General features: G+C 50.3%; 1 protein-coding gene and 1 long non-coding RNA gene across 2 annotated transcripts in view; one reads left to right on the forward strand and one right to left on the reverse strand.

Moving 5' to 3' along the window:
- SCNN1B (sodium channel epithelial 1 subunit beta) overlaps positions 1 to 26,654 on the forward strand; it is a 60,557-nt gene that overhangs the window by 25,991 nt on the left and 7,912 nt on the right. The window contains exons 2-5 of the mRNA XM_072836175.1: positions 11,034 to 11,352; positions 14,037 to 14,313; positions 16,810 to 17,000; positions 25,020 to 25,123. Coding sequence (XP_072692276.1) covers positions 11,042 to 11,352; positions 14,037 to 14,313; positions 16,810 to 17,000; positions 25,020 to 25,123 — 883 coding nt within the window. The 5' untranslated portion in view covers positions 11,034 to 11,041. The remainder of the gene's footprint in view (positions 1 to 11,033; positions 11,353 to 14,036; positions 14,314 to 16,809; positions 17,001 to 25,019; positions 25,124 to 26,654) is intronic.
- Positions 8,835 to 11,388, reverse strand: LOC140638588 (uncharacterized). The gene is made up of 3 exons (XR_012035605.1): positions 11,011 to 11,388; positions 10,364 to 10,517; positions 8,835 to 9,407 (listed from the first exon to the last, which is right to left on the reverse strand). It is a non-coding gene; the product is annotated as an uncharacterized lncRNA (long non-coding RNA).

Below are 26,654 nucleotides of genomic sequence, written 5' to 3' on the forward strand. Positions count from 1 at the left end.
GAAGTCAGGTGTCCCATCAAGTCTGTTGGTAGAAGTGGCTGGAAGCCAGGCGACCTGGTTTCTATATCCAGATCTGCCTCTGACTCACTCTGACGGTGGATAAGTCCCTCTGGCTCTAGTTAAGCCCTCTCTGTGAAATGGGCATAATTACAACTACCCCAACCTACTTAAAAGGAGGGCATGAGGATACATGACAAAATGGTTCAGCTAGGTAAGAAACCTACAGAGAATTTTCTAAAGGGTGATAAGCAAGATGATTTTTTAAAAATATTTTATTTATTTATTCATGAAAGACAGAGAGAGAGAGAGAAAGAGGCACAGAGACATAGACAGAGGGAGACGCAGGCTCCATGCAAGGAGCCCAATGTGGGACTCAATCCTGGGACCCTAAGATCATGCTCTGGGCCGAAGGCAAGCGCTAAACCACTGAGCCACCCAGGGATTCCCCAAAGCAAGATGATTTTAAGTTCCTCTTTTAAAGAGGGATAAATAAATAAATAAATAAATACTCTTTTTTAAGTAATTAAATTATTTTACTAGGCATTAGGAAAATATGGCTAACACATCAAACATATTTCACAGATATGGTGTTGCTGAGGGCTCATAGTATTGCTTAGGACAAAGCTGAATGTTTTTAAGGAAAAAAAAAGGGAGTTCGGTGGTGTTATACATTCAATGAATAATGATACAGGTGCTCCAGCAAGTCAGCGAAAATTGTGATTATGCAAAGGACTGGTGTTTGGGAAACATTGAATTAACAAATGGGAGGAAAGTAAAATCAAACTTACAAATACTTATCTGAGGGATGCCTGGGTGGCTCAGCAGTTGAGCCTCTGCCTTCAGCAGCTCAGGGTGTGATCCTGGGGTCTGGGGATCGAGTCCCTCATCGGGCTCCCTGTGAGAAGCCTGCTTCTCCCTCTGCCTGTGTCTCTGCCTCTTCTCTCTGTGTGTATCTCTCATGAACAAATAAAGAAAATCCTGTAAAAAAATACTTATCTGAAACCCATTTTAAGGATGTCTTCAATCAGATGTCAATAAACTTTATTAATGGTTTAGGTTTTACTGGCCCCATTTGCAGCATATTCCTTTTTTTTTTTAACAATTCTTTAAAAATGTAAAAATCTTTCTTAGCCTCTGGTTTCACACAAAAACAGGCCTTGGGCTAGATTTTGAGCTGAGACTTGTAGGTTCTTGTAGTAAATTAAGGAGCTTATGGAACATAGTAGCTGCTAGTGCCCCCAATACAGGTAAAACAACCTGAATGGGATCCATGTATTAATGATTCTTATTTATTTACTTAAAAATTTTAAATTTATTCATTTGAGGCAGAGAGAGAGAGAGAGAGAGCATGAGCAGGGGGGAGATGCAGAGGGAAAGGGAGAAGCAGACTCCTTGCTGAGTCAGGAGTCCAATGCAGGGCTGGATCCCAGGACCCTGAGATCATGACCTAAGCCAAAGGCAGAGGCTTAACCATCTGAGCCACCCAGACACCCCTTATTTATTTATTTTAGGATTTTATTTATTTATTTGAGAGAGAGAACATGAGCGAGGGGAGGGGCAGAGGGCCAAGCAGACTCCCTGCTGAGCACAGAGCGTGACCCTGGGGCTCCATCCCAGGAACCTGAGATCATGACCTGAGCCAAAGTCAGACGCTTAACCAACTGAGCCAACCAGGCACCCAGACCTTTATCTATTAATAACGTTAATGTTCTACTTATTTCCCTGCCTTTCCAGTGTTGTAATGAACTCATGGATTTTTATGCATTTAATATGTTTCAATTAATTGCATAGTTTTTTTATTTATTTATTTATTTATTTATTTATTTATTTATTTATGACAGTCACAGAGAGAGAGAGAGAGAGGCAGAGACACAGGCAGAGGGAGAAGCAGGCTCCATGCACCGGGAGCCCGACGTGGGATTCGATCCCGGGCCTCCAGGATCGCGCCCTGGGCCAAAGGCAGGCGCCAAACCGCTGCGCCACCCAGGGATCCCAATTGCATAGTTTTTTAAAGATGCTCAAATTCTCCCATCATTGCCAGTGAGGACCCCTTCAAGAGTCCTCAACTGACCCCAGTCTTTGATGCTTTCCTTTGCTTTGGGTATGACACGATATCCCAGGCTTAGCCTCTACATTTCCTGCACCAAAACTGCTATCAGGGGATCCCTGGATGGCGCAGCAGTTTGGCGCCTGCCTTTGGCCCAGGGCACGATCCTGGAGACCCAGGATCGAATCCCACGTCGGGCTCCCGGTGCATGGAGCCTGCTTCTCCCTCTGCCTGTGTTTCTGCCTCTCTCTCTCTCTCTCTCTCTCTCTCTCTCTGTGACTATCATGAATAAATAAATAAAATCTTAAAAAAAAAAAACTGTTATCAGCCATTTTTCCAAGAAGCCCTGGTTCCTTTTAGTTGGGAATGATATTTAGAGACCAAAATCTAGGTGCCTAGAATGCATGTAATATTTGCATTTATAAATAGAAATGATGCCCAGGGTATGTCCTGGTCCCTGGAGAGATTCCGACCCCCCCTCTAAAAAATCCCTCTTCGCCATCTCCAGCCTGCCGTGCTGATCCCCATCCATGACTCGGATCCTGGCCAGGATCCTGGCTTGGAAACAGTGAGTCAGTCATGTTCTGATGCTGCCTGCCCTGGCAGAGGCAGAAACATGAGAGATTTTCCAATAACCAGAGTCCAATCCATTTTCAGGCTAACCTTCAATTAACCATAAAAATCCCGCTACCCAGAACTCTTATTCCCTCATAACCTTAGATAATTGAGGTTTTACTGCAAAAATAAGTACAGGGGATTTTAATGAAAGCATCTGACCTACAATTTACAGGATTCACAAAGTCAGATGTCCATAGGAGCCAAAGCAGAGAATTTAAAAAAGGGAGTAAGATGAGCTGAGTATAAGAAAATAGGGACCCAGGGGATTTGGGGTGGGGGGAGCACACGTTCCATCTTAATGAGGGCGCTGCCACTTTTCATTTCTGGCAGAAAGTTGCCACATGGAGACAACTGTCAGATATTTGTTAGTTTTCAAAACATAAAAGTCTAGATTTTTAAGATGTGAACTCTTGTAATTTTATGGGGTTTTTTTTAAAGATTTTATTCAGTTATTCATGAGAGACACACAGAGAGAGGCAGAGACACAGGCAGAGAGAGAAGCAGGCTCCATGCAGGGAGCCGATGTGGGATTCAAACCTGGGTCTCCAGAATCACGCCCTGGGCCAAAGGCAGCACTAACCCACTGAGCCACTGGGCTGGCCCTAGAACTTTAAATATAAGTTACATACATTACTTCCATTTTAAATATTGTGTTTGAAAATAAATAAATAATAGCATTTGATGAGTTTTGACAAATGTATACATCCAGTTAGCCACCGTCTCAGCCAAGATCACCTCCCAAAAATTCTCTTGTATGCTCTTTTAGTCAATCCAGTGTCAGGGAATCACTGATCTGCTTTCTGTTCCTATAGATTAGTATGTCTTTTCTAGGGCTTCGTATAATGGAATCAGGTACTATGTACTCTTCTACATCTAGCTTTTAAAACTAGCATGTTTCCTTTTTCTCCTACCCACCTATTTTGTTCTATTTTTCAATAGTTGGTTCCTTTCTATTGCTGAATAGTATCCCATTGTATGAATGTGCCACAATTTATTTATTCACCTGCTGGTGGATACTTGGCTTGTTTCCAATTTGGGGTTATTAATGAATAAGCCTGCTGTGAATTTATACAAGTCTTTGCGTGAACATGTTTCCATTCTCTTGGATAATTAAAAGTGCAATTGGTACGTCATAAGTGTCCACTTAGCTTTCTGAGGAACTGCCCAACTGTGCCATTTTGCATCCCAGCCAACAGGGGTGGGCGGGAGAGTTCTAATTGCTCCACATCCTCGCTGACATTGAGTATTGTCCATCCTTCTAGGGGGTGGGAAATGGTGTCCCACTGCGGTTTTGATTTGCATTTCCCCCAATGACTAATGATGTTAAGCATCTTTTCATGTGCTTATGGGCCATTCATATATCTTCTTGTATGAGGCATCTTTTCTAATTTTTTGCCCATTATTTTGTTAGGTTGTCTCCTTCCTCAGTTGTAAGAATTCTTTATTCTGCATACAAATGCTTTTTCAGACATATTATTGCAAGTATTTTCTCCTAGTGTCCTGCTCTTTCTTAACAGTGTGTTTTGAAGAGCAGGTTTTAATTTTAGTATTTTAATAAAGTATAATTTATAGGGGTTGTTTTTCCTTTCATGATTCATGATTTTAGTGTCCTATCTAAAAGACATTTGCCTACCTAAGATTGCACAGATTTTCTCCTACGCTTCTTCTGAATGTTTTATAGTTTTAGCTCTCATGTTTAAGTCTCTAATTCAAGTTAATTTTTGTATGTAGTGTGAAGTAGGAGTTTAGATTCATTTTTTCTTACATGGATATGCATTCATGTCAGCATCTCTTCTTGAAAAGACAATCTTTTCTGCACTGAATCGCCTTGGTACCCTATAGATTGTTCTTCCTTTTCAAAACTGGATAGTTGTTGTTTTTTTCTATTTTAGTGATTAGAATTAAATCAACTCCAGAGGTAAATTTAGGGTTAATTGAGGTCTTAACAATATTGAGTCTTATGACCCATGAGTGTGGCATATCTTTTCACTAGGCTTTCCTTAAATTTTTTCTTTTTTTCTTTTGTTTTTAGAGAGGTGGTGGGGAGGAGCAGAGGGAGAGAAAGAGAATCTTAAGCATTCTCCATACTCAGCTCGGAGCCTGACATGGGGCTTGATCTCACAACCCTGAGATCATGAACTGAGCAGAAATCAAGAGTCAGACACTCAACCAACTGAGCCCCTCAGGTGCCCTTAATTTGAGTAATATTTTTTAAAAAAACCACTAAGGGTGCCAAGACAATTAAATGGGCAAAGAACAGTCTTGGTGATGGAATGAGCGGGTATCCACATGCAAAAAAACGAATTTGAACCCCTACCTCACTCCACAGACAAAAAACTAATGCAAATTAGAGTCACATGGCTGACTCAGTCCGAGGAGTGTGTGACTCTTGATCTCGGGGTTGTGAGTTTGGTTTTTTTGGGGGGGGGTTGTGAGTTTGAGCCCCACATTGGGTGTAGAGATTACTTAAATAAGTCTTTAAAAAATTAACTCAAATTGGATCCAAAGATCTAAATATGAGATAAAATTATGAAGCCCTTAGAATAAATCAAAGGAATAGGGATCCCTGGGTGGCGCAGTGGTTTGGCGCCTGCCTTTGGCCCAGGGCGCGATCCTGGAGATCTGGGATCGAATCCCATGTCGGGCTCCCGGTACACGGAGCCTGCTTCTCCCTCTGCCTGTGTCTCTGCCTCTCTCTCTCTCTCTCTCTCTCTCTCTGTGTGACTATCATGAATAAATAAATAAAATATTTAAAAAAAATAAATAAATCAAAGGAATAAATTTTTATGACCTTGGATTATGCAATGGATTCTTAGCTGTGACACCAAAGCACAAGCAACCAAAGAAACATAGACAAATTGGGCATCATCAAAAGTTTTTCATAACCCCAGAACAGAATATTTTTGCAAATCTTATATCTGACAAAGGACTTACACAGAATACATAAATAACTCTTACAACCTAATAATAAAAAGACAACCCAATTAAAATATGAGCAAAGGACCTGAAAAGACATTTTTCCAAAGATATGTTGACCGTATAGTGGGATATATTGGCCAAAAGTACATGAAAAGACGGACAGTATCACTAGCTCTTAGGAAAATGCAAATAAAAATGAAACCCCCATTAGGATGGCTAGAATAATTTTTTTATTGAATAATAACAAGCGTTGGAAGAGGATGTGGGCAAATGGAATCCTCATGCACTGCTAGTGGAATTTTAAAATAGTACAGCCACTTTATTATTTTTTTAAGATTTTATTTATTCATTCATGAGAGACACCGAGAGAGAGGCACATTTTATTTATCCATTCACCATCCATAATATGGAATATTATTTGGCAATAAAAAAAATGAAATACTGATCCATGCTACATGGAGGAACCCTGAAGACATTATGCTAAATGAAAAAAAAAAAGTCATAAAAGACCACATTAGGTATGGTTCCCTTTATATGAAATGTCCAAGATAGGCAAATCTATAGAGACAGACCCTGGGGCTGAAGGGTGGAGGGAGAAATGAGGAGAGACCCTAGTGGATACAGAGTTTCTGTGAGGGGAGATGAAAATGTTTGAAAATTTATTTGGATGGTTGAGCAACTCTGTGAATATACTAAACCCCACTGAATTCTACACTTTAAATGGATGAGTTATGTGGTACTGGAATTATATGTGGATAAAGCTGTTATTTTTAATTTAAAGATTTTATTTATTTATTCATGAGAGACAGAGGGAGACAGAGAGAGGCAGAAACACGGAGAAGGAGAAGCAGGCTCCATGCAGAGAGCCCGATGCAGGACTCGATCCCAGGACCCCAGGATCACACCCTGGGGCCGAAGGCAGACACTCAACTGCTGAACCACCCAGGCGTCCCCAAGCCATTATTTTTAAATGAGAATTATAAAAATGAATACCGTGCCAACAACAGAAACCACTTTTGCAAACCCAGTACAGCTCCTAGGTCACGATCTGCAACCTCTCATTCAGAAGGTTTGGAAGAACTGACCGTAGGACGAGCATTCCCGTGTCCCTCGTCAAGGTAATGGGTAGAGATATGCACTGTGTTCCCCGTTGTCCTGCCACCAGGACACTGAGTCAAATCTCAGGACAGGGGCACCTGGGTGGTTCAGTGGTTGAGCATCTGCCTTTGGCTCAGGACGTGATCCCGAGGTCCTGGGATCGAGTCCCACATCGGGTTCCCCACAGGGAGCCTGCTTCTCCCTCTGCCTGTGTCTCTGCCTCTCTCTCTCTGTGTCTCTCATGAGTAAATAAATAAAATCTTTAAAAAAAAAAAAAAACTCAGGACAGATTTGTCTCTGAAAGCAAGTGTGTGTTTCCTCTTACAAGAATTGGGGGCACACAACACTTACTGTATTTGTGGCCAGGAACGTTGAGCACCCGTTTGGGGCCAAGATGCTAACCCAGTCTGGGATTCTCTGAAGTGTGACCGTGTCCACTGTGCCCGAGTCCATAAGTGGACGCAGTCTCCCCTTGGCTTGTTTGGGTTGGTTTCAGCTGTAAGCTGATTTAAACCTTCCTACACAAGCTGTGTATACATTCCAAACACAGACCATCTCCTCCCTTGGGGGTAAATCTGATGGGAACAACATAAAGCTGTTTGTAGCATTCATTGATTTTTACTTAGTTGATGGCCCACGGGACCAAACGAGGTAGGAGAGAAGCCGGCACTCCACAAACCTCTGTTATTCCTCTACCACTGCCACAGCTTTTGCTACATGGCATGCAATTGTTTACTGAATATTTTTCTGTATTTTTTCCGAAGATTTTATTTATTTATCTGAGAGAGAGATAGTGAGAGAGAGCACAGGTGGGGAGGGAGAGGGAGAAGCAGGCTCTCCACTGAGTGGGGAGCCTGACCTGGGGCTCGATCCCAGGACCCCAGGATCATGACCTGAGCTGAAGGCACAGGCTTAACCGACTGAGCCACCCAGGCACCCCCTGATTATTTTTCTTTTTTTTTTTTAATTTTTATTTATTTATGATAGTCACAGAGAGAGAGAGAGGCAGAGACATAGGCAGAAGGAGAAGCAGGCTCCATGCAGGCTCCATGCACCAGGAGCCTGACGTGGGATTCGATCCTGGGCCTCCAGGATCGTGCCCTGGGCCAAAGGCAGGCGCCAAACCGCTGCGCCACCCAGGGATCCCCCCCTGATTATTTTTCTTTAAACACATTCCCCCCGCCCCACTTTTTTTTTTTAACTGAAGTGTTCTTGTGACAAGAGATCTTGCCATGAATAGGAGATCCCTCTCTTAAAAAGAAACCTGGTGAAAACAGAATGATGTTAATTCCAACTAGATACTGTCACCTGTAAAGTTCTGAGCCTGAGGCCTCATTGTTAATCCGGGAGATTATTGGGGGTTAAATAGATGCTAAGGGCCTGTTCATACCAAACCGACTTTCTCCTTGGATGAACCAGAATGATTAACTGAGAATGGCAAAGGGAGACATCAGAGAGGCCCTTTGTCTGGTTCTCCCATGGCAGTTTATTGGAGCCTCACGTGCTATTCACCTATTAGCCCTTGGGGTGCCAGACTATGAAGACAGACAAAGCTCCAGTTCTTCCCAAATTTATAGTTGTGGATAATAATGTCTAAGAATTAAATAATGCACGCACCATCTTGCAGTACCCGGGTCATTATAAACACGTGTACTTGACAGGGCCCTTGGAGTTGTTACTACTGTGATCACTATAACTTCATTTTCCCAGAGCAGGGAATGGGCCCTCTAGGGAAAGATGGGGGGTGGGTTAATCTGCGAACGTCCCTGTTAGAGCCATGATGGCCTGAGCAGGCACACGGAGCTTGATTTCCATCAGAGAGCAGAGGCATTGGAGGGGAAAGCCTTTAATGCTTTGGCCAGGAAAGTGGGGGATATTAATGTGTCAGAAAGGTAGGTCAGCAGTGAACATGCTTGAGCAAGTTTAAGATCTCTGTTTAGATATGAAGGTCTGGCATTACCCATTTGCTGTTTGGTGAAGTTCCAGGGACCGTGCTGGGCTTATCAGGAATACAGAGCTGCTATTCTCACAGGACTTATTATCTCATAGGAATGAGATGCCACAGGCAGAAGTATGATACAGGGTAGAATGAGGTGAAGTTCTTTCTTTGTTAAGATTTTAGTGGTTACAAATGATAGACACCCAGTCTGCATCAGCATAAGTAAGAAAGAAAATGTATTGGTTCTTGTATCTGCTGAGTCTAAAAATAAATGGTTTCAGGAGTGGCTGGATCCAGGTGTTCAAATGTCAGAAATCACTCTCTCCATCGTGTGGCTCTGTTTTCCCCTGTGTTGGCTGTATTCTCAGGCAGTCTCCCTGTTTGTGGTACCAAATAGCTTTAAAAAAAAAGAGAGATAGCATAAAAGGAGTCTCTGCCTCAGTTATAATGGCATAAAGTAATAAAATTGAGTCTCAACATCCAAACGGGTTAATATGAGTACCCTCAGATTAGGGGCGGAGTCAACCTGGCAGCTCACAGCAGCTGAGGCTGGGGGAGGGGCGGTTCCCCTGAGGACACACAGAGCCAGGGGGAAAGGACGCTGGACCAGCAGACACTGCACCGCCCACCACAGTGCCCCCCCCCCCCAGAGGCAGCAGCTCTGAGAAGAGGGAGAGAGTCACTCCAGCCAGGGAGTCAGGACAGCTGCAGGCAGGAGGTGGCCTTTGACCAATTGGGGCTCCAGGGATAGAGCTGGGGTGCTCCAGAAGCAGGTTCCTTCTTTGTCTGCGGGAGAAGGAGGGAGGAAACAGGTTAAAACTACCTGAGAAGCCATCAGGTGCAAGGCTCTGTGACAAGTATCTTGGTTCATCTTCACAAGAACGCTGTCTCCTCATGCAGGTGAGGATCAGAGTCTCAGAAAGAAAGAGTAGATCCTTCTCAACAACCCACAGCTAGCCCTGATGCTGCTCCTGGGCCCACCCTCTCACACACACCCCCACCTTCCTGTCCGTGTCTTTCCAGATGGCGGGTTTGAGGGCATCACGCCTCCACGCCTCCAAATCCTAAACGTGGCCCACAAGGTCCTGCTCACCTCTCCAGGCTCCCTCCGCCTCAGAGCCTTTGCTCCTGCCGTCCCTGCCACCTGAGTGACCCCCTCCACTCCTCTTCACCTAGTTAACTCAGCTTCTCGGGGGACTCTCAGCTGACGGGTTGGGGTGGAGGGTGCTTCTGTAAGAAGGATAGCTGACGGGTGCCAGGTAGCCATCCACACGCTACATATTTTCATTCAATCTTCACAACAACCCATGAGGGAGAGGCATTTTTTTAATGATTTTTATTTATTTATTCATGAGAGATGCAGAGAGAGAGGCAGAGACACAGGCAGAGGGAGAAGCAGGCTCCCTGCAGGGAGCCCGACCTGGGACTCGATCCCAGGACCCCAGGATCATGCCCTGAGCCAAAGGCAGACGCTCAACCACTGAGCCACCCAGGGTCCCAGGAGAGGCATTATTATCCGCATTTACAGATGAGGACCCAGAGGCACTGGGAAAGTGATTGGCCCCAAGTCACCCAGCTAGAAAGTGGTGGAGCTGAGATTCAAAGCACACATTTCAGCTGGTTCTTCACCACCACCCCTTACTGCCTCTGGGACCTCAGAGCACAGGGTCCCAAGCCTTCCTACCATATTTCATAGCTACACACTTTGGATGGATTATTTGACGAACATCTGTCTCACCCACCTGCTTACAGCTTGTAATAAAGGTAGCTGATGGGGTGCCTGGGTGGCTCTGTCGATTAAGCTTCGGACTCCTGATTTCAGCTCAGGTCATGATGGCAGGGTCGTGAGATCGAGCCCCACGACCCACACTCTGCCCCCACTCTCCCATACTCTCTCTAAAGAAATAAATAAATAATAAAACGAATTGAATAAATTAAATACATACATACATAAATAAAGGTAGCCAGCACATTGGGCACTTAGTCTGAGCCGGGCACTGTATTAGCCCATTTTATGCATCACCTCGTTTCACCCTGTCAGCAATTCTGTACATTAGGTACAATCACCCCATTTTACAGACAGGGTTCCTAAGGAGTTGAGAGTTTAAGTAACTTGTCCACTAGGCTGAAAATTCCCAGGAGGCAGAAACCTTGCTTGTTTTGCCCATCGTTGAATCCAGAGGGACTAATTCAGTATCTGGCATACAGCAGGCATTCAATACATGCTCTTTTTTTTTTTTTTTTGGTTGGATGCGTGGAGGAAAGATGGCCGGGAAGGAGAGAGGGAAGGAGTGGAGGGAGGGGAGGGGCGGGATGGAGAGGGGGCAGGGAGGAAGGGGGACGGAGGGCTGGGATGTGGCTGCCCCTGCGCAGCACCCCCCACACACACCTGGCCTTGGTGTCTCCGTGCAGGGGCCACGATGCACCTGAAGAAGTACCTGCTGAAGGGCCTGCACCGGCTGCAGAAGGGCCCGGGCTACTCGTACAAGGAGCTGCTGGTGTGGTACTGTAACAACACCAACACCCACGGCCCCAAGCGCATCATCTGCGAGGGGCCCAAGAAGAAGGCCATGTGGTTCCTGATCACGCTGCTCTTCACCTCCCTGGTCTGCTGGCAGTGGGGCGTCTTCATCAGGACCTACCTGAGCTGGGAGGTCAGCGTGTCCCTCTCCCTCGGCTTCAAGACCATGGACTTCCCCGCCGTCACCATCTGCAACGCCAGCCCCTTCCAGTAGGTGCTCCCGGGGAGCTCTCCGCCTCCCTCCCTCCCCCCTTCTCCCCCCACCTCCTCCCCCTCCCTCCCTCTCTCTTTCCTTGCCCCCCTTCCTTTCTCTCCCCCTCCCTCTGGCCCTCCTCATCCCCCTCCCTGTCTCCATCCCCTCTCTTCTCCCGCCCTTCCCTCTCCTTCCTTCTCTTCCCTCCAGATTCCTTTTCTTTCCGTCCTCCCTCCCCTTCCCCTCCTTGTGCTCTTTCTCTCTCTCTCTCCCTCTTTGCTTCAGCCCTTTGCAGCAAGCACCTCGCAAAATCCCTGCAAAATCCCTGCTCGTCCTGGGCTTTAAGAGAACCTAGGGGCGTCTGGCCGGCTCAGTGGGTAGAGCGTGCAGACTCTTGATCTGGGGGTTGTGAGTTGGAGCCGCATGTTGAGTGTAAAGGTGACTTAAACATAAAGTCTTTAAAGGGAACCTAAAAATATACCTGGTGGCCTCTGCCATCAGGCCCACCGGTGCCCGGGACTGAATCAACCAGTGTGGATTTCTGAGCACCTGCTGCGTGCCCCGGGCTGTGCCAGGGCAGGAGGACCGCAGCAATGGATAAAACGAGGTTCCCACCCTCTTCCCAGCCTCCCAGAGCAAAAGGACATTAATGTTTTTTGCCCCATAAATATTGAATTAATTCCAATTATGATGATAAACAATATATAGCAACGCTACATCAAGGGCTTATGAGTTGTCAGGCAGCGTGCTGAGTGTTTTTTGGTTGATTTGTGGAATTCTCACCCACACAACCACCTAGGGGGTGGGTGCTACCATGATAGCCCCAGCTTAGAGGTCCGCAAAATGGAGATTCAGAGAGGTGAGGGAACTTGCCCAGGGACACACAACGAACAACTGTGGAATTGGAGCCCAGGCCTGATGTGACTGCAGAGGTGCCACTGTTCAAGCACTTGATGGCAAGGCCTCTGAAAGGGACACACGGAGCGGCCCAACCTGGCCAGGGTTGAGGAGAGGCAGGGGGTCAGTCAGAGAACACCCCCAAGGGATGAGTAGCAGTTAGCAAGGTGGAATGAAGAGGGCCCCACGCGAAGGACACCTGCAGAGGCCCTGGAATGGGACAGAGTTGGTGCTTTCAAGGAACCGAAGGAAGGGCCAGCATGGCTGAGTCAGAGAGAACATTCTTGTCCAAAAGAAGGTCCTGGAAGCGAATTCATACTTCCTGATTCTGTCTCTAGTTATCAGCAAGTCCCTTCTTTCTAGTAATCGGGCTCCTGCCTACTGGGGTGGATCCCTGGGGCTGCTCAAGAGAACCCGGAGTAATCATAGTACCAACCCCACCCCGTCCAGCGCCTGTTCTGGACGCTTTATAAGCATCACCTCACTGAATCCTCCTAACAGCCCTCCAGGGTAAATACTCTCTAATCCCCCTCATTCTGTAGACAGAGATCGGAGCCTCAGAGGTGCTAACTTGCCCAAGGTCACAGAGATATTGAGTGGCATGTCAGGATTCGAACCCAGACCTCCTGCCAGGCCCCACCACGCTTGACAGCAGCTGTGGACATCCAGGCCCTAATAGCAGCCGCATCCCCACCGCCCGCCACCCTCCCCAGTCCTCCTCGTCCTGTGCATACACAGGAGGCTGGTTTAATGATCAGGGGACAGGAGGTGTCCACAGCTGAAGCTGATGCCAGCTCGGGGTGCTCTGCCCCTTTGTACCAGGACGTGAGCCTGTGGCCCGGGTCTAACACTCACTCCTGCTAATGTCTTCACACTGCCCTGGTGACCACACTGTGTGGCAGAGGCTGGGATAGATCCGGAAGGGTCACTCCCTGGTGTGGACACATTTCTTCCAGTCTGACTGGTCACCCTTTGCAACATGGGGGGAGCCCAGCCCCACGCTCCCAACCACCTCCTGCCTCCTGAAACTGGATCCTCTTCCCAAAGTCACTGCTGGAGAATTGGGACCTCGGGATCACAGACCTGTCCCTCCTCCCTACATTTTTTTGTGTCCTCCTGGGAGGGAGCTCGAGAACCTCTGGGCAGGAACAGCAGCACGCCTGCTGCTCCAAACCCAGGTTCCCTCCTCAGCTCTACCGCTCTACAGCGGGGTGGGCTCGGGAGATCACAGCGACTTGCAGGGTTTCCTGATCCTTCCCTGGGGAGCATCACAGAATTGTGGGGAAGATCAAATAAAGCGTCCGAAGCACCTAGCGCTGGCACACGGCAAGCAATCGCTGACCATGGGCTGTTTCGAGTTGTCCTCATTAGAATGTGACCTTCGGAAGGAAGGGGACTGGGACACCTGGGTGGCTCAGCGGTTGAGCACCTGCCTTCGGCTCAGGGCGTGATCCCAGGTCTGGGGATCGAGTCCCACATCGGGCTCCCTATGTCTCTGCCTCTCTCTCTCTGCCTCTCATGAGTAAATAAATAAAATCTTTAAAAAAAAACACACACACACATAAGGAAAGGGACCCCATGTGTCTTGTTCACTGTTGTATCTCTGTGCTCTGCACGGTGCCCGGCACATAGTAGGTGCTCCGTGCGTACTCGGTGAATGACTAGGTGAGCAGGTGGGTGGAAGGAGACATGGACGCCTGGGCCGGCGGGTGGGCAGAGAGGCAGGGGCTCGGGGGCAGCCAGGCTGGAGCGAGGGGGGAGTCCCAGAGGCCCCTGCCCCCTGACCGGCCCCCTCCCCACCCAGGTATTCCAAAGTCAAGCATTTGCTGAGGGATCTGGATGAACTCATGGAAGCTGTCCTGGAGAGGATCCTGGCTCCCGAGCACAGCGATGCCAATGCCACTAGGACCCTGAACGTCACCATGTGGAACTACACGCCGCTGGTTCTTATCGACGAGCAGAACCCCCACCGCCCGGTGGTCCTTGACCTCTTTGGGGACATCCACAATGGCTCAGCGAGCAGCAGCCCAGCACCAGCAAGGTCCTGCACTGTGCACGGGTGCAAAGTGGCCATGAGACTAGTAAGTGGGCCCTGGACCCAGGGGGGCGGGTGGGAGTGTCTTTCCTTTTGTAATCTGGGTCTTGCGGGGGGTAAGGCAGGCTGGAAGCCAGGGCCTATTTTGTATGTTTACAAAGCTCTTATTCTTTTTTTTTAATAGAAGTAGCTAGTATGTTAGTCAAGATCCTATTGGATGCCAGTAACCCAGGTCTAACTAGTTCAAGCAAAACAGAGAATTCACTGGCTCATATGCTGAGAAGTTGGGTTCAGGTCTGGCTGGATCCAGGCATTCACATGCTGCCATCAGGACTCTACCTCTCCATTTTTGTTCAGGTTTCTCCCAGTTGACCCCACTCCCTGGCAGGCTCTCTCCATGTGGGGGGTCTTGGCAACGCCAGACATACACCCCATCGGCTCAGCACTCACCCCAGAAACAGAACTCCTCTTCCCCTACTGTGCCAGCAAAAGTCCTGGGACTGTCTCATCGGGTCACATGTTCACTCCTCAACCAGTCCCCGTGGGCCGGAGAATGAGCTTTCCTGATCTGCCAGTCACAGGTCTGTGTCCTGGGGCTGAGGTGATGTCAGCCTCGACCCCATGGACCCAGTGAGGGGGAAAGGGAGCTTCACAGAAGAAGGAATTAAGTCTTAACTATCAAAAGACAGGGACATACATGTGGGGCAGGTAAAAACCCACAGCCACGCAGTACAGTCTGATGCAGGGATGCCTGCAAGCCCGCAAGTGAGAAGGTTCCTTGTCTGTGCCTCTAGGTCTATGGAGCTCCCTAACTGTACAGACCCCTGGTCCCCACTCCTGGAGAATCTGAACGGGGCTAGGAATCTGTATTGTTAACAGACTCCCTGGTGATTCTGATGGTCACCCTTGGTTGGGGACCCAGGCTGTGGCCATACACTCCCCAGAAGGAGGCCCCTGACCTCCACTGGGATGGGACTCCGCCTGCGTCCCCATAAAACCAGCAGACAGTGCAAGGCTCCAGAGTCCCCATGCCAGCTCTGACCCAGCATTCTGCTATTTTTTTGGTGCAGTTACTTGGCTTTCTGTGTCTGGCTCCTCACCTGTGAAGCAGGCTTGTTCCTGCTGGCTGCACCAGCTGTCAGGGTCAGGCTCTGTGTGTGTGCACGCGGGGTGCATGCGGTGTGTGCATGCGTATGCATGTGTAGCGGGGAGGGGGGTCTGCTGGCCTTGTTCCCTCATGATGATGGAGTAGGGTTGCTGTACAAATCAAATGCGGTAATAGAAAGCTCTCAGCAGGGGCACCTGGGTGGCTCAGTGGTTGAGCATCTGCCTTTGGCTCAGGTCATGGTCCTGGGGTCCTGGGTTCGAGTCCTGCATCAGGATCCCTGCTTATCCCTCTGCCTATGTCTCTGCCTCTCTCGCTCTCTCTCTCTCTCTCTGTCATAAATAAATAAATAAATAAATAAATAAATAAATAAATAAATCTAAGAAAAAAAACAAGCAAGCCCTCAGCACAGAGCCTGGGATAGTGAGTACTAAGTATTATGGTCAGGGATCCCTGGGTGGCGCAGCGGTTTGGCGCCTGCATTTGGCCCAGGGCGCAATCCTGGAGACCCGGGATCGAATCCCACATCGGGCTCACGGTGCATGGAGCCTGCTTCTCCCTCTGCCTGTGTCTCTGCCTCTCTCTCTTGCTCTCTCTCTCTATCATAAATAAATAACAATTTTAAAAAAATTTAAAAGTATTATGGTCATCTCCCTAAGGAGAGACAAGGAGACCTCCAAGAGCGGGCCTGAGGGTGGTGACCCTGGCTGGCCCTGGGGAGGGCAGTCATCTCAGAACATTGAGAAGCTCCTCCCAGCCTCCTGGGTTCCAGAAGGAAGGCCTACTGTGAGGGCAGATAGAGGCAGAGTAGTTGAGGCCAGAGTCCTGGGCCTGTGTCCGTGCTGCATCTGCACAGCGACCTGGGCATCATGGTGGGCCAGCTGTGGTGACAGGGAGGGGGGGTCCTGCACAAGACCCATGTCCTTCCCCCAGTGAGAGAGAGGGAGCCTGGAGCCTCGAGTCCTTCATGGGCCACACGGCCTCCAGAGAGCTGCCTCTGGAAGTCTCGAGGAGGCCAGGAAAGGAGTCAGGGAAGGAGGAGGGCCCGGGTGCGTCTGTCTCTGTGCCCACAGGAGCATGAATGGGGATCATCTAGGTGTGGGCCGGGAGAAAGTTTGGATATGGGCATGTGTAGCTGTGGCCATGAGATCACGTGGCTGTGGTTGTCAGGACATGGGCATCTGTCTGCGTGTACATGTGTGCGCATGTGCATGTGTGCATGCGTGTCATCGCTCATGCATACAGCTACGTGTGGGGGTCCCCGGCGACCCCGCGGGAGGGGACAGCCCCAAGCACTGCGAGCGTGAGTGTGAGCACACTGCCCACCGGCTCACAGCTGTGCAGCCTGGGGAAGGACAGCTGGGGGACCTGGCCTTAGGGGCAGAGCCAGGGTGGGGGGGACCCTGCACCCACAAGGACCCCCGTTGACTTCCGCAGTGCAGCCTCAACGGGACTGTGTGCACCTTCCGGAACTTCACCAGCGCCACCCAGGCCGTGACGGAGTGGTACCTCCTGCAGGCCACCAACATCTTCTCGCAGGTGCCACAGCGCGAGCTGGTGGAGATGAGCTACCCCGCCGAGCGGCTGATCCTGGCCTGCCTGTTCGGGGCCGAGCCCTGCAGCTACAGGTGAGAGCTGCCCCCACAGCCCGGGCGATGAGGCGGGGATGGGGGAGGCCCGTGAGGACGAGGGAATCGCTTCAGGACACATCTGGAAGGAAAGGAGGAGGAAGGGGGAAAGAGCTAAGTGCGGCCATGGGCTCAGGGGCCGTCGGCTCCACCCGTGGGGCATCTGGAGCATGAGCTGCACCACAGGATTGAACTCCTGAGGGGCCAGCCTTTTGTCCCCCTTGCGTTGGTCCCTCACGGGCCATGTGCCACCCCAGGAGGATGGGGTGGGGCCCCCTAAATTCCCAGGCTGGAGGGCTGCAGAGGGGGCAGCTGTAGGGGCCTAGCCTCCAGCACCCGGCGGCTGAGGGGTCTGGGCGGGCCCCCTGGCACCTACAGTCCTGAGTCCCATCCCTGACCGTCCACCTCCGAGGCCCCCCAGGAGGACAGCGGAGTGGGCCCAGGTCAGCATTAGAACGGGGCCCTGGGAGCCTTCACAGTCATCCCTGACAGCCCCCAAGGTTGAGAGGATGGCAGAGTGAGAACAGCATTCACCCCAAAAGCCTGCGGCTCTTAGAGTGGGTCCCCAGGCCCCCGCGTCCTTTGCCTCCCCTGCGCCCCGGCATCTCCAGAGCAGGATCAGGCCTGGAGCCTGGGCCCGAGCACAGCTGCTGTGGCCGCAGGGCCCCCCAGGCCTCAGGCTAAACCTCCAGGTGTGCGGGGCCCAGGTGTGCGGGGCCCAGGTGGTCTGGGGCTTCATGGTCTCGCGCTCCAGGCCTCTGGAGAAGTCCACGGAGTCCTGCCACTTCTGGTGTCACCCTCCAGGGACTGTGCCTGAGCCCAGCTCTCTCCACCCACCAGCCCCCAGGAAGCTCTAACGAGCGTCTGCTGATCGCTGGGGGACCCTCGGTTCCCGCAAGCGCACGGGAGCAGGCATTGTGCAGGCAGTGCCAAGGACCCCAGGGCTGTGGAGCCCGCAGAGCTGCAGCCCTGGCCGCATGGTGTGAACTGGAAAGGTGTGACCGGCGGGCGGAAAAGTATGGCACACTGTCCCTGCCGACAGGACGTGGCGTGCCCACGGCGGCAGCTTGGCTGGCTCCTCGCTGGCTGGGTTCCAACCCCTTGCTCTCAGCCGGTGGCCTTTGCTCAGCGCACCCCTGCCCGGCGGCTCCTGGCAACCCTCCCATCGGGCGGCAGTCCTGAGTGGACTGGTGTGTCACATCCACACGGTCACCTTTGCCCTCTCAGTGAGTGAGAGATGTCAGGCTCTGACTCCAAGTATATGGCCCACCTGCCCAGGGAGAGTGGCCCTGGCCTGGGGGCGAGGTGCGGAAGTGGGTCCGCTAGGGTCTCCAGGGATCTACTCTCAGGTCCCCGATGCCTGGAGTGTGCACCCCTGCCACCGGGGGGTCTCGGTGTGGGAAGATACCCATTGTGCCTACGGCATGGCTCCGTTGCGGGCAGCCCCAGCACTGGGGATGCACACTTGCTGCCAACGTGGCACCCTCCAAAAAGCAAAGCAGGTCCCATTGGGTTACGGGGACTGAGACTGAGCAACAGGTGGTCCCCCAAAGAGAAGCTGAGCTGTTCCCAGAGACGGAGGAACGGATAGCTTCGGGGCAGGCAAAGCAGCCAGCATCGGCCACGCAACTTGTGTGGTGTGGCTGCGGCTGGGGAGGGACTCTGGTGAAGGGGTCAAGGCCGGGCTGGGCGGTCAGAGCCCTGGGTTCACATCCTCGCTCCATCTTACAAGCTTAAACAAGGTTCACCGTGATGGGCCTCAGTTTTCCTCTTCCGTAACGTGGGGTAATAACATGCCTACTCTGGGGGGTTATTTTGAGCATTAAAGTTAATATGCCGACAGTAGGGCTGGCCCCGATACGTAATAGTTATTATTGTCATTAAACCCACATTTGACAAAGAACTCATTATTCAGTAATGATGCTAAAGTTCATGGAGCACTTCTGATGTGCCAGATGCTATTCTTAGCACTTCACAGGTATAAACTTATTTTAACCCTGGCCACAAGCCCATGAGAAAGGTGCTATTATGTCACCCCATTTTGTATGATGCAACCATGGCCCAGAGAGGTTAAGCAACGTCTCCGAGGTCACACAGCCGGTGAGTGGCAGAGCTGGCAGCCTGGGCCGCCCCGCATCACCGTACTCGCCCATCAGAAAACCAGAGCATCATCTTCCCTCCCCACCCACCTCTCCCAAGCCTGTGCTTTGTCACCTGCCTTCCTGAGTCAGCCTCAGACGCGGTGCCAGAGGACACGTGCCTCTCTCTGTCCTCCCGACGCTGGGCTCCAAACGCTATGTCCCTGTTGCCTCACTGTCCTTCTGACTCCGACCTCTCTCCCTCGAACGTGGCAAATGCTCAAGAAGCAGCAGCTGTAATTAGGACAAAAGGAGCCACGTTCGCATCCAGGTCGACTCTGATGCCAAACTGCCTGGATGTGAATGCTAGCCTGTGTGCTAGGCGCCCCTATATGAGCATTATTTTATTTTATTTTTTTAAAGATCTTACCCATTCATGAGAGACATAGAGAGAGAGAGGCAGAGACACAGGCAGAGGGAGAAACAGGCTCCACACAGGGAGCCCGATGTGGGACTCGATCCTGGGTCTCTAGGACCACGCCCTGGGCCAAAGGCAGGTGCTAAACCGCTGAGCCACCCGGGCTGCCACTGAGCATTTTTTTAAATAAACTTTTTATTGTGGAATAGCCTTAGATATACAGAAATGTTGCAAAGACATCACACACAATTCCCTTGTAACCCCCGTTGTTAACATCCTGTGTCATCACGGTAATTTGTCAAAACTAAGAAACCAATAATCAGCCTGTTGCTATTAACTAAATGTAACACATTACTGAGATTCCCACAGTGCTTCCCGGTGACCTTTTCCTGCTCTGGGATTCCAGAATTCCATCTAGGAGACCACATTTCGTTTAGAAACTGTGACAATTAAAAAAAAAAAAAAAAAAAAAAAGAAACTGTGACAATTGCTCAGACTTCCTTGTTTCGGGTGACCAGGACTGTTTCAAAGTACTGGTCAGCTGCATTACAGCAGGTCCTTGACCTGGGTTTATACAGATAAGACAGGTTTGGTCAAGGGTCCCTGGGTGGCTCAGTTGGTTAAGCACCTGCCATCGGCTCAGGTCATGATCCCGGGGTCCTGGGATCAAGTCCCACATCAGGCTCCCTGTTCAGTCTGCTTCTCCCTCTGCCCCTCCCTCTGCTTGGACTTGCTCTCTCTCTCTCTCTCTCTGTCTGTCTCAAATAAATAAATAAAATCTTTAAAAAATATGGCTTTGGGGGAAGAAGAGCACAGAGTAAAGTGCCCCCCTCATCACATCATGCGCCGGGAGGGACACATTGGCCACATGACACCGCCTAGGATGTTGACCTTCCTCATGTGGTCAAAGCATGGACAGGGCCCCAGGTGACCACTTTCCCTTCCATGTCCATGTGCAACTAGTCACTAAGTTGAGCCCACACTCTGAGAGGGGGACAGCGTGGCAGGGAGACAGGGGGGTCTCAGCTCCTGGCCTCCTGGAGATGGGAATATAGACTATTTGGAATTCCTCCGTGGGGAAGGTTTCCCTCTCCACCGCTCGTTCATGTCATCCCGTCATTTATACCAGGAGGGACTTCGTGTGTATTTGCGTGGTGATCCATACCACATTCTTTATTCTACTCAAATCCTTCCAGCTCTGACCAGTAGCAGCTCCTCGTGTTGGGCTCCTGTGTCTCTCTGACACGTCCCCATCTCTCTTTTATTTGGTGGGTGCTTCCCTACATTCTGGCACTGCAAGACACCCCAGCTCGAGACTCAACCATTGCTCCGGGGAGCTCTGCTTCCTTTCATTGGAGGATGGTATTTAGAAGCCAAGATCTAGGCATAGAGAAGCAGCAGCAGCAGCTTATTATTCTGCTTCAGGGATCGGCTCCCTGGCTTCTGCCCTGGGAAGCCTTTCCTGATGCCCACCACACGGTACCACTGCTGTTCCACTGCTTCCAGACTTTTCTGGAGGTTTGCACCCGTCTGGATCTGCACGCCTTACGCCTGGCCCGGGCAAGGTGTTTTTGGGAACGTGCCCGGCCCTGGAACAAGAGTCGCCCGGTGCTGGGAGCAGCCTCTCCAGGCAAAGAGCATTATCAACAAGCAAATAGTTGGCACAGACAGCATCGGGGACGGAGAGCACAGCCTGGGCAGGAGGGGATCCGGCCACGCCCGGAGCGGCCTCCTGCTCTTGGGCTGCAGATGTCTGAGACGGTTTCTCGGGAACACTGTGTCCTCACGCCCCTGGGGCGGGGGCTCTCCCTCCAGAACAGTGCCCGGCTTCAGCTGGTTTGCCCTGCTCTGTTCCTCCTGTGGCCACAGCCCTGATCCCACACAGATGTGTGCTCCACCCTCCCAAAGCTATTGCTTCCCTCTGGGCCTTTGCCTGATGTGCCCTTTCTCCCCTGTGTTCCCTGGGTGGCTCGGCTACCTCTTCCCCATCCTTAAAAGTCTCAGCTCAGGCCTCCCCTCCCCCAAGAACCCTTCCATGACCCACACACTCCCCACACACCCCAGGGAGAATGAGTATCACTCCTCCGTGCTTATCTCTGGCGATCCACTTATCACATATTATAATTTACCCAACAAATATTTACTGAGCGTCGGTCTACCGTGGGCCAGGCTCTGCAGACAGAGCGGGGAGCGGCAGCCAGCGCTCGCTGAGCATTTCAGCGTACTCGCCATCCAACCCTCGCCTTCGTCCTTTCGGGTACATACTATTACTGTCCTGGCGGCGTTACAGGTGGGGCAGGCGAGGCTCAGAGAGCCCAAGCTCACCAGCTACTCAGTGACAAAGCCAAAATTTGAATCCTGGCAGGGAGGCCCCCAGGCCTGGGATCTTGGCCTCTAAATGCTTCCTCCCTCAAGACAAGACAACTGGCCTCCCTGGGCCTACCTTCCAAAGCATGAGGCAGCTGACAAGCAAGCAGTTAACTAAAGAACATAATTTCCAATTCTGACATTTTGACACATGCCATCAGGGAATAAGCAGGTAGAAATGATCAAGTAACTGGGTAGGGAAGTGGCTTTGCATGGGGATTGCAGGAGCTGGCAGGAGGGTGGGGGTGGGGGTGTCTCGCTCAGAGCAGCTGAATCCTGAAGGATAAGGAGAAGCCGCTTATTTGGCCAGCTGGCCAGAGAATATTCTGGGCACATGGGGCAGTGGCCACAGGGACCCTGAATTTGGAAATATCTCAGAATCTTGCTGAAGTGTAACACACAAGGGAGAGAAGAACCAACGTAGGGCGTTTGCATTTCCTTCTGCGAGCAACAAGGGGCCTCCAGAGGGTCCCAAGCAGGGGTGCACCCTGGTCCAATTCACAGTTCAAACAACCGCCCTGACCACTGCGCAGAGGAACATTGAGAACAAGAGGGGAAGCAGAGGCTCCTGCAGGAGGAACACAGGACCGGGTGCTGGTGGCTTGTGGTTGCAGAGGGAGCCTGCGATGGAGAGAGGAGGACAAGCCAGAGGCACATTCTGGAAGGGGAGCATTGACAGAACCTGCTCGAGTCCCCCGCCCTGCTGGGTCCCCTCCCCTCTGGCCACACGGTGAACTTCCAGGGCAGGACTCTCTGGTTCACCTCAGCTGTCCCCAACCCAGCACCTGCCTCAGGAAACACTTGCTGAATGGAGAAATGTGGTTTCTTCCTGATTTCCCTTTCACTCCTGAGGACACCGGAGCCCAGAGGTGGAGTAAGCTGCTCATACCTGCCCAGGGTCAGTTCGCGGCTTAGATGTCCCAGCCGGCGTGGGACCCATCTTGTTCTGCCAGCGAAGGGGGGGCAGGGGCGCCAAAGGTGCAGGGCATGGCTTCCTAATCTCAGCATGCAGCAAATAACAGCTGACCTCACAGGGTTACTCTGAGGATTGAATGAGAGGATGTATGCAGAACTGTGCAGCACGGATGGGGCTGGCTCCTAAAAGTGGCAGGCAGTATTTCAAAATATGGGGCTTAGAAGACAATATCACATTTCAGTGGCTATTTCTGCAAGAAAAAAAAATATGCAAAGACTTTTTAAAGCTCTTCCTTACAGAGCCTCGAGGACACACCTACAGACAGCAGAGAGCGCGATGCGCCATCCACATCCCACAGCCACGACTCACTTCCCCTCCTGTCCGTTCTGCAGCAAAGCCCAGACTCCAGGGTCTTTTCACCTGTAAAGAGCTCAGAACATATCTGCCAAAGAGAAAGACTGTTTTCCCCCCAACCAAACCGCCAAGCCATTATCCCACCTGAAAAGAAAACAATAATTCCTCAGTACCCTTAGCTATCCGGTCATGTTCACTCACAAATGTCATATCTTTTTGCTTGTTGGTGTGTGCGAATCAGGATCCAATTAAAGACAGCACATTGTGATTGCGACCCAGATCTTTAAAGTTTCTATTCTTTAGTAGGTTGTCTCTCTTTTCTTCCCTCACAATTGGGTTATTTCTCCTGTTGCATTCCCCAAGGTCTGGATTTTGCAGGTTGACTTTCTTTGGTGTCTTTGAACGTGTTCCTCTGTCTCCAGTACTTCCTGTAAATGGTGGTTCAAGACAGATGCTCGGTCCTGTCCGGGGAAGATTTTTATGTTTTACTAGCAATACCAACTCTTTGGCAGCCTTTGCACTTCCATCAGGAGACGGGCAGCACTGGCCACCACCAGTGTGCATTCCCCAAGGCCATTCATTTATCCGGGATTTATCCGGGCTGTGAAACAGTGATCAATTCACTGCCTCTCCAAGCATTAGCTGGGTCAAACCAGAACTGTTTTAATAGCTATATTAAAAGAAAAAAAAAAAAAGTCAGATGGAAGGAGCTTTAGAAGAAACTTGAAAGACATCAACCAATCACATATTAGCTTCATTTAGATCCCAGTTTAAACAAATAAATTGTAAAAACAAAATCAACATGTATGAGATGATTAGAAGTTTGAACTAAATATTTAATAATATTAAGGACTTTTTGTTAGTTACGTTTAACATTGGTAATAGCAGTATTTTTATAAGAGTTCTTACTGGGACACCTACGTGGCTCAGTGGGTTAAGCATCTGCCTTCAACTGAGGTCATGATCCCAAAGTCCTGGGGTTAAGACCCGCATCAGGGGCAGCTTGGGTGGCTTGGCGGTTTAGCGGTTTAGCGCTGCCTTCTGGGCGTGATCCTGGGGACCTGGGATCGAGTCCCACATTGGGCTCCCTGCGTGGAGCCTGCTCCTCCCTCTGCCTGTGTCTCTGCCTCTCTCTTCCTATCTCTCATGAATAAATAAATAAAATCTTAAAAACAAAAAAAAAAAAGACCCGCATCAGGCTCCCTGCTCTGTGGGGAGGCTGCTTCTTCCTCTCCCTCTGGGTGCAGCTCCCCCTGCTTGTGCTCTCTTTCTCTCTCTGTCAAATAAATTTTAAAAATATTTTTTAAAAATTTAAAGAGTTCTTACTTTCCAAGGTACATCTGGAAATGTTTACAAATAAAATCATGCTGTCTGAGATTTGCTTGAAAATAATATGGAAGGGTGATGGGGGTGGAGATGAAGCATTGGTAGCTATGCTGTGATGATTCTTGAAGCTGGTCTTCACGGTCTAGACTTTTTTGTGTTTGAAATGTTCCGTATCCCAAAAAGTCTTTTTTAAACTGAATTCTTTGAAACATGTTATACCATTGCTACTGCCGTGAGCTAATTTATGGAAACATTTCTTGTTGCTGTTGACTTATTTCCTGAGGAAACATTCCTGGGACATAGGAGAGGACCCTGTATAGGGTCCCGCACACCTCGTGGTAAAGCTCTGTCTTTCCTGGGCTCTGTTGGGCCCTCTCCTGATTCATCCCCTCTCTGACCCACCACGTCAGCACTTCCCTCCGTGCGAGAGTTTCCAGTTTGCCCATCGCATCTGGCTGGATGCTGTGGCTCCCTGCAGGTCGTGAGTCCTGAGCAGCAGACCATCAAGGAGACACCTGCTAGGGTGAGCCCCGCTCTCTGGCTGATGGTGTTTCTTTTAGGAACTTCACGTCCATCTTCCACCCTGATTATGGCAACTGTTACATCTTCAACTGGGGCATGACGGAAAAGGCGCTCCCTTCGGCCAACCCCGGAGCTGAGTTCGGTGAGTCTTGGTTCATCCTGGAGCCGGAGCCGTGGGGCTTGGCATCCCCACCAAGTGGGCCTAAAAGACCAAGTGACCACAAGCTGCGGAGGGGGAGGGCCTGGGTCAGGCAGGAGGCGGCACAAGGGGAAGTGGTCATGGTTGGGCCTCTTCTGTGTGCAGGGAGCCGTTCCCTTGTCCATGCAAAATGAACAAAACGTTTTACAAATTTAAAAAACAAAGGAAGGGTTTAAATTGAGCCCAAGTTAGGAGAGCTGCCTGGGATACAGTCTTCACAAGGAGGAGAGTGCCTGGGAAGGGAACGTTTGGAGCAGCATTACATATGTTTTTTACCTAAAGGGTTGCAAATAATCATAATCAGGACATTCTAGAAAGTTACAGACTTTATCTTATATCTAGTATGTGCGAGGCTGTATGGCTTTTACCTTATGGGAACCAGGGCTTTTTTCTTTTCTTTTTATGTTTGGAATGCTCCTTTTTGGTTGTTTTAACAAAGTAGATATACAATGTGTGCTGTTGGGGGCAGAAATAGGGCCCATGCTTTGAGGTTTTGACGAAGTCAGTTGACCTTGGTAAATGTTATAGTTTCCCTGGGAGCCTAGGAGCAGGGCTCACAAATATTAAAAGTTGCAAATTTTCTTTATCAGCCTCACAGAACTCCTCTAAACGTCCGGGGTAGGGACCAGTGCTCCCATTTTGCTGATGAGGAAGGTGAGGATTCAGAAGCAGTATAGCTCAGGGATCAGAGCTCGAGCTCCTGTACCTGGGGGGAACTGCAGTTCCACCACTGATTCCCCACCCCCCCAGGTGATCCTGAGCTCAGGACTGAACATCTTGAAGTCTTGGTTTCCCCATTCAAAGACAGGTAGCACAGGAAAGCCTATCACATACACCTCCCTGTGTCATTGCGGCATAAGGCAGTCACTCGCCTCGCACGGTGCCTGGCAAAGTAGGAAGTGCTCAGTACATGCAGGATATTCTTTGAAGGCTTAAGGAACTTGCCCAGCAGCACACAGTGGACACTTGGCAGAGCCCACACTCTTAGCCTCATTGCACGTGGTTCTTAAGTGAGACAGAGAAAGGGTGACGGAGTAAAGAGAAGCAGGGAAGCAGGAAATGGCTGATGACAGAGGCCACACCGTTGGCCTGTCTCTGGGAAAAGACTCACGGTGGCCTCAGGATGGCTTTGGCAGCCTGGCTGTGAGCAAAGCACAAGTGGGAGTGATCCTCCCTCCCCTACCCCATCAGCTTCTAACTTCTCGGGCTTCCAGGAGGCAGGTTGTTATTCTCAGGATCAAGGCTGTTGGTCAAGAGGGCACGTGGGTGGGGGTGCTGACCTCCCTTCATCCAGCCACATGTCCCTAAGATCACCATGTATCAGAAACATCGGTCAACTCACTTCATGGGGGCAGATGATTAAGACCAAGGAGCTCAGCTGCCTATGTTAGAGCCCCAACCACTCCCCTTCCTTGCTGGGTGACCCGGGACAAGTCCTTTCACCTCTCTGTGTCTTCATTTGCTCCCCGTAAAA

Source organism: Canis lupus, chromosome 8 (genome assembly GCF_048164855.1).
Source record: "Canis lupus baileyi chromosome 8, mCanLup2.hap1, whole genome shotgun sequence".
NCBI classification, from domain to species: Eukaryota; Metazoa; Chordata; class Mammalia; order Carnivora; family Canidae; genus Canis; species Canis lupus.